The 7299-nt window shown below is 71.8% G+C and overlaps 1 protein-coding gene across 1 annotated transcript in view; it reads left to right on the top strand.

The window, feature by feature from the left end:
- The first annotated feature begins 294 nt into the window (after positions 1–294).
- cacna2d2a (calcium channel, voltage-dependent, alpha 2/delta subunit 2a) overlaps positions 295–7299 on the top strand; it is a 1197503-nt gene continuing 1190498 nt past the window's right edge. The window contains exon 1 of the mRNA XM_078209320.1: positions 295–416. Coding sequence (XP_078065446.1) covers positions 325–416 — 92 coding nt within the window. The 5' untranslated portion in view covers positions 295–324. The remainder of the gene's footprint in view (positions 417–7299) is intronic.

Below are 7299 nucleotides of genomic sequence, written 5' to 3'. Positions count from 1 at the left end.
GGGCTGAGGCAACTCCCCTCCATTCCTCTCCTTTCCCTCTCTCTTTCTGCCCGGCCGCTCGCGCTCAAGTCAGACAACTCTGTCCCGCGCAGGCGGACTGACCAATGGGGGGCAAGAGGGGCGCTAACAGGTGGGCACGCGATCCTCCATCATTCGCGCCCCCAACGCCATCGTCGCCGCGCCGCGCACCCCACCACTGTGGCCGCGCCGCGCGCCCCTCTCGTAATCGTGGCCGCGCCGCGCGCCCCTCTCGCCATCCTGTGGGCACCGCGCGCTCTCCCTGTCTGAATGGAGCGCCCTGTCCCTCACACTCAGGGTGTGGAAATGGCGGCTGTCGGCAGCGCCGTGTGTGTGGCGGTGCTTCAGCTGGTGCTGTTGGACGGAGCCGCTTCTTACAGCTTCCCAGCGAATTACACGTGAGTAAACGGGCTGGGCACGGGAAGGAGCTCCTCAAAAAACCCCGGGGAGGGGGGAAAGAAGAGGGCAAACTGACAGGGTGAGGGGGCAGAGTGAGGGGCAACTGTCAACAACTGGCAGCAGACAGCAACCGGGCTGAGATCGGGCATCAACCGGGCAGGGACCGGACACTGGTACCGGGGAGTGAGGGACACTGGTACCGGGGCTGAGGGACACTGGTACCGGGTAGTGAGGGACACTGGTACCGGGGCTGGGGGACACTGGTACCGGGGCTGGGGGACACTGGTACCGGGGCTGGGGGACACTGGTACCGGGGCTGGGGGACACTGGTACCGGGGCTGGGGGACACTGGTACCGGGGCTGGGGGACACTGGTACCGGGGCTGGGGGACACTGGTACCGGGGGTGAGGGACACTGATACCGGGGAGTGAGGGACACTGGTACCGGGGAGTGAGGGACACTGGTACCGGGGCTGGGGGACACTGGTACTGGGGCTGGGGGACACTGGTACCGGGGAGTGAGGGACACTGGTACCGGGGCTGGGGGACACTGGTACCGGGGCTGGGGGACACTGGTACCGGGGAGTGAGGGACACTGGTACCGGGGAGTGAGGGACACTGGTACCGGGGAGTGAGGGACACTGGTACCGGGGGGTGAGGGACACTGGTACCGGGGAGTGAGGGACACTGGTACCGGGGGGTGAGGGACACTGGTACCGGGGAGTGAGGGACACTGGTACCGGGACTGGGGGCCACTGGTACCGGGGCTGGGGGACACTGGTACCGGGGAGTGAGGGACACTGTACCGGGGCTGGGGGACACTGGTACCGGGGCTGGGGGACACTGGTACCGGGGGTGAGGGACACTGGTACCGGGGCTGGGGGACACTGGTACCGGGGAGTGAGGGACACTGTACCGGGGCTGGGGGACACTGGTACCGGGGCTGGGGGACACTGGTACCGGGGCTGGGGGACACTGGTACCGGGGCTGGGGGACACTGGTACCGGGGCTGGGGGACACTGGTACCGGGGCTGGGGGACACTGGTACCGGGGAGTGAGGGACACTGGTACCGGGGGGTGAGGGACACTGGTACCGGGGCTGGGGGACACTGGTACCGGGGGCTGAGGGACACTGGTACCGGGGCTGGGGGACACTGGTACCGGGGAGTGAGGACACTGGTACCGGGGAGTGAGGACACTGGTACCGGGGAGTGAGGGACACTGGTACCGGGGAGTGAGGGACACTGGTACCGGGGCTGTGATGGATGCTCCCGGGTGAGAGAGTGTCAGGGTCGGGCAGCCCCCTCTCTGATGCGGGTCCCTGCCCCGGACAAAGTGTGAGCAGCCCCGGGCTCACTCACCCCCGTCCCCGCCTGACTTTGTTTGAATGCGAATGGGAACTTCCCCCAAACTGAGCGGGACCCCTCTGACTGGAGAGGCTCCCCCAGCTCCTGCCCGCCTCCGGCTACGATTCAGCCCCTCGCCCCTTTGCGGGAAGGTCTCCATCCCCCACCCCGTGACAGGGTCTCACACCCCTTTCTATCAGGATGGGTTCTCTCAGGCCCCACCCCCTCTTGATACGGGCTGTACAGTCGCTCATATCCTTCCACCTCTGCCCCTCCCCTGCCCCTCCTCCCCTTCCTCCGCTCTACCCTGCCCCTCCCCTCTCCCCCCTCCCCTGCTCCCCCCTTCCCCCTCCCCTGCCCCTCCTCCCCTCCCCTGCTCCCCCCTCCCCCACCCCGCTCACCCCTCCCCCACCCCGCTCCCCCCCTCCCCCACCCCGCTCCCCCTCCCCTCCCGCTTCCCCCTCCCACCTCTCCCCTGCTCCCCCTTCCCCTCCTCCCCTCCCCTGCTCCCCCTTCCCCTCCTCCCCTCCCCTGCTCCCCCTCCCATTCCCAATTCCCCTTCCCCTCCCGCTTACCCCCTCCCCTTTCTCCTACCCCCCTCCCCGCTTTCCCCCTCCCCCTTTCCCCTTCCCCTCCCCCTTCCCCTCCCCCTTTCCCCTTCCCCCCTTTCCCCTTCCCCCTCCCCCCTTTCCCCTTCCCCCTCCCCTCCTTCCCCCTCCCCTTCCCCCTCCCCGCCCCCTCACCCCTCCCCTCCCTCGCCCCCTCCCCCCCCGCCTCCCCCTCACCTCCCCTCCCCTACCCCGTCCCCCTCCCATCTCCCCAGCCGCCTCCCCTGCCCTCCCCCTCCCCGTTCCACCCCTTCCCCCACTCCCCCTCCTCCCTCCCCTGCCCCCTCCCCTTCCCCCCCTCCCCTGCCCCTCGTCCCCTCCCCTGCTCCCCCCTCCCCTACTCATCCCCCTCCCATTCCCTTTCCCCCCTCCCATTCCCCCTCCCCCTCCCCTCCTGCTTCCCCCCTCACCCTTCACCCTCCCCTCCTGCTTCCCCTCCCCCCTCCCCCTCCCCTCCCGCTTCCCCCTCCCCCCACTTCACCCTCCCCCCTCCCCCTCCCCTCCCGCTTCCCCCTCCCCCCACTTCACCCTCCCCCCTCCCCCTCCCCTCCCGCTTCCCCTCCCCCACACTTCCCCCATCCCCCTCCCCTACCACTTCCCCCTCCCCTTCCCCTCTCCCCTTCCCCCTCCCCCTCCGCTTCCCCTCCCCTCCCCCCTCTGCCCCCTCCCCTCCCTCTCCCCTCCCATCTCCCCTACCCGTCCCCTCCCCGCCCCCTCCCTTCCCCGCCTCCCTCCCTGCCCCTTCCCCTCCGCCGTCCCCTTCCCCTCCCCTACCCCTTCCCCCCTCCCCTCCCCCTCCCCTCCCAAACCCCCTCCCCCGCCCATCGCCCCTTCCCCTCTTCTGCCGCCTCCCCTCCACCTCCCCCCTCCCCTCCACCACCCCTCCCTCCCCCTCCCCTTCCCTCCAACTCCTCGCCCCCTCCTCTCCCCCCTCCCCTCCACTCCCCCTTCCCCTCCACCTCCTCTCCCCCTCCCCTCCCCAACCCCTCCCCTCCCCCCAACCCCTCCCTGCCCCCTCCCCTTCCCCTCTATCCCTCCTCCCCTTCCCCCTCCCCCCTTTCCCCCTCCCCCCTCCCCCCTCCTCCCCTTCCCCCTCCCCTCCACCCCTTCCTCCCTCCCCTCCCCTCCCCTTCCCCCTCCCCTCCCCTTCGCCCTCCCCTCCCCTTCCTCCCCTTCCCCCTTCCCCCTCCCCCCTCCCCCTCCCCTTCCCCCTCCCCCTCCCGCTTCCCCCCTTCCCCCTCCCCCCTTTCCCCCTTCCCCGGCACCCCCTCCCCCCCTCCCTTCCCCCTCCCGCACTCCGCTTCCCCCTCCCTTCCCACCTCTCCCTCCCCTTTCCGCCTCCCCCTCCCCTACCCCCTCCCCCCCTCTACCCACCTCCCCCCTCCCCGCTCCCCTTCCCCCCTCCCCTCCCCCTCCCCTCCCCCTCCCGCCCTCCCCTTCCCCCCCTCCCCCCTCCCGCCCTCCCCTTCCCCCCTCCCGCCCTCCCCTTCCCCACTCCCCTTCCCCCCTCCCGCCCTCCCCTTCCCCACTCCCCCTTCCCTCCCGCCTCCCCCTCCCCTACCCCCCTCCCATACCCCCTCCCCCACCCCCCTCCACTTCCCCACACCCCCCCTCCCCTTCGCCCCTCCACCTCCCCTTCCCTCCACCCCTACCGCCTTCCACTCCCCCTCCCCATCCCCTTCCCCTCCCTTCCCTCATCCCCTTCCCCCTCCCCCTCCCCTTCCCCCTCCCCTCCCCCCTCCCCTTGCCCCCTCCCCACCTCCCCTTCCACCCCGCCCCACCTCCCCTAGCCCCCCACCCCACCTCCCTCCCCCTCCCCTTCCCCCTTCCCTCCCCTCCCCCCTCCCCCCACCCCTTCTCACCCTCCCCCCTCCCCATCCCCCCCCCCCCTTCCCCCCTCCCCTTCCCCTTCCCCCCTCCCCGCTCACCTTCCCCTCTCCCCTGCCCCCCTCCCCTTCTCCCCTCCCCCTTCCCCCCATCCCCCCTCCCCTTCCACCCATCCCCCCTCCCCTTCCCCCATCCCCCTCCCCTTCCCCCCATCCCCCCTCCCGTTCCCCCCTCCCCATCCCCCTCCACTTCCCCTCTCCCCCTCTACCCTCCCCCCTTCCCCCTCCCACCCCTCCCCATCCCCCCTCCCCATTCCCCCCTCCCCTTCCCCCTCCCCCTCCCCTTCCCCCTCCCCCCTTCCCCCTCCCCCCACTCCTTCCCCCACCCTTCCTCCCTCCCCTTCCCCTCCCCCGCTCCCCTTCCCCCCTCCCCCTCCCCTTCCACCCTCCCTTTCCCCCTCCTCCCTCTTCTTCCCCCCTCCCCTTCCCCCCTCCCTCTCTCCCCTCCCCTCTCCCCTTCCCCCTCTCACCCATCCCCTACCCCCTCCCACCCCTCCCCATCCCTCTCCCTCCCATCCCCTTCCCACCCCTCCCCATCCCCCCTTCCCACCCATCCCCTTTCCCCCTCCGACCCCTCCCCTAACCCATCCCACCGCTCCCCTGACCCTTCCAGCCCTCCCCTCCCATTCCCCTTCCCCCTCCTCTTCCCCCCCCTCCTCTTCCCCCTCCCCCCTCCTCTTCCCCCACCCACCTCCTCTTCCCCTCCCCCCTGCCCCTCCCATTCCCCTTCCCCCTCCTCTTCCCCCCTCCTCTTCTCCCCCCTCCTCTTCCCCCCCTCCTCTTCCCCTCCCCTCCTCTTCCCCCTCCACCCTCCTCTTCCCCCTCCCCCCTCCTCTTCCCATCCCCCCTCCTCTTCCCATCCCCCCTCCTCTTCCCATTCATTCCCCCCTCCCCTTCCCCCTCACTCCCCTCCCCCCTCCCCTTCCCCCTCACTCCCCTCCCCCCTCACTCCCCTCCCCTTTCTCCTCACTCCCCTCCCCTTTCCCCCTCAATACCCTCCCCTTCCCCTCACTCCCCTCCCCTTTCCACTCACTCCCCTCCGGTTTCCCCTCATTCCCTCCCCTTTCTCCTCACTGCCCCCTCCCCTTCCCCCTCACTACCCCCCCATTTCCCCTCACCCCCCTCCCCTTTCTCCTCACTCCCCCTTCCCCCTCACTCCCCCCTCCCTTTCCCCCTCACTCCCCCCTCCCCTTCCCCACACTCTCCCTCCCCTTCCCCCTCACTCCCCTCCCTCCCCAACCCCCCTTCCTCCCCAATCCCCCTTCCTCCCCCTCCCTCCTCCCCCTCTCCCTCCCTCCCCCTCTCCCTCATCTCCCTCCCTCCCCCTCCCCTTCCCTCCCCCTCCCCTTCCCTCTCCCTCCCCATCCCTCCCCCACCCCCTCCCTCCCTCCCTCCCACCCTCTCTCCCACCCTCCCTCCTCCCCCTTTACCTCCCGCCCCCTCTACCTCCCTCCCCCTCACTCCCCTCCCTCCCTCTTCCCCCTCCCCCTCCCTTCCCTCCTCCCCCTCCCATACCCCCTCCCCCACACCCCTCCCCTTCCCCGCCCACCCCCCTCCCCTTCCCCCCAATTCCCTCCCCTTCCCCCCTCCACCCCTACCGCCCTCCATTTCCCCCCTCCCCTTCCCCCCTCCTCTTCCCCCCTCCCCTTCCCCCTCCCCCCTCCCCTTCCCCCCTCCCCATCTCCCCTCCCCCCCTCCCCTCCCCTCCCCTTCCCCTCCCCTTCCCCCTCACCTTCCCCCCCTCCCCTGCCCCCCTCCCCTTCCCCCCTCCCCCCTCCCCTTCCCCCATCCCCCCCTTCCCCCCTCCCCCCTCCCCTTCCCCCCTCCCTTCCCCCCATCCCCCCTTCCCCCTCCCCTTCCCCCCTCCACTTCCCCTCACCCCTCCCCCTCCCACCCCTCCCCACCCCCCTTCTCCCCTCCCCTTCCCCCCTCCTCCCTCCCCTTCCCCCTCACCCTCCCCTTCCCCCTCCTCCCCTTCCCCCTCCCTTCCCCCTCCCCTTTCCCCCTCCCCTTCCCTACTTCCCCCTCCCCTTCCCCCTCCACCCCTACCGCCCTCCACTTCCCCCCTCCCCTTCCCACCTCCCCTTCACCCCTCCCCTTCCCCGCTCCCCTTCCTCCTCCCCTTCCCACTCCCCTTCCCCTCCCCCCTCCCCTTCCCCCCCTCCTCACCTCCCCTACCCCCCTCCCCTTCCCCCCTCCCCTTCCCCCCTCCCCTTCCCCCCTCCCCTCCCCTTCCCCTTCCCCCTCACCTTCCCCCCGTCCCCTGCCACCCTCCCCTCCCCTTCCCCCCTCCCCCCTCCCTTCCCCCCCTCCCCTTCCTCCCATTCCCCCTCCCCCCCCTCCCCTTCCACCCATCCCCCCTCCCCTTCCCCCCATCCCCCCTCCCCTTCCCCCTATCTCCCCCCATCCCCCCTTCCCCCTCCCCTTCCCCCCTCCACTTCCCCTCTCCCCCTCCCCTTCCCCCTCCCACCCCTCCCCACCCCCCTTCCCCCCTCCCCCTCCCCTTCTCCCCTCCCCTTCCCCCTCCACCCTCCCCTTCCCCCCTCCCCTTCCCCCCTCCCCTTCCCCCTCCCCTTTCCCCCCTCCCCTTTCCCCCTCCCCTTCCCCCTCCCCTTTCCCCCCTCCCCTTTCCCCCTCCCCCCTCTCCTTCCCCCCATTCCCCCTCCCCCCTTCCCCCTCCCCTTCCCCTCCCCCCTCCCCTTCCTCCCTCCCCTTCCCCCCTCCCCTCCCCTCCCCTTCCCCCTCTCCCCTCCCTTCCCCCTCTCACCCATCCCCTTCCCCCCTCTCCCCTCCCCTTCCCCCCTCTCCCCTCCCCTTCCCCTCTCCCATCCCCTTCCCCCCTCTCACCCATCCCCTTCCCCCTCTCCCCCCTCCCCTTCCCCCTCCCCCACCCATCCCCTTCCCCCACCCACCCCTCCCCTTCCACCCCCCCCACCCCTCCCCTTCCCCCTCCCACCATCCCCTTCCCCCTCCCACCCCTTCCTATCCCCCTCCCAACCATGCCCCTCCCACCCCTCCCCTCTCCCCTGCCACCACTCCCCTC

The sequence above is a fragment of the Mustelus asterias genome, chromosome 3 (assembly GCF_964213995.1).
Source record: "Mustelus asterias chromosome 3, sMusAst1.hap1.1, whole genome shotgun sequence".
Taxonomy (NCBI): Eukaryota; Metazoa; Chordata; class Chondrichthyes; order Carcharhiniformes; family Triakidae; genus Mustelus; species Mustelus asterias.
The sequence above is the reverse complement of the archived record's forward strand: the minus strand, read 5'-3'. Positions and strand labels throughout refer to the sequence as shown.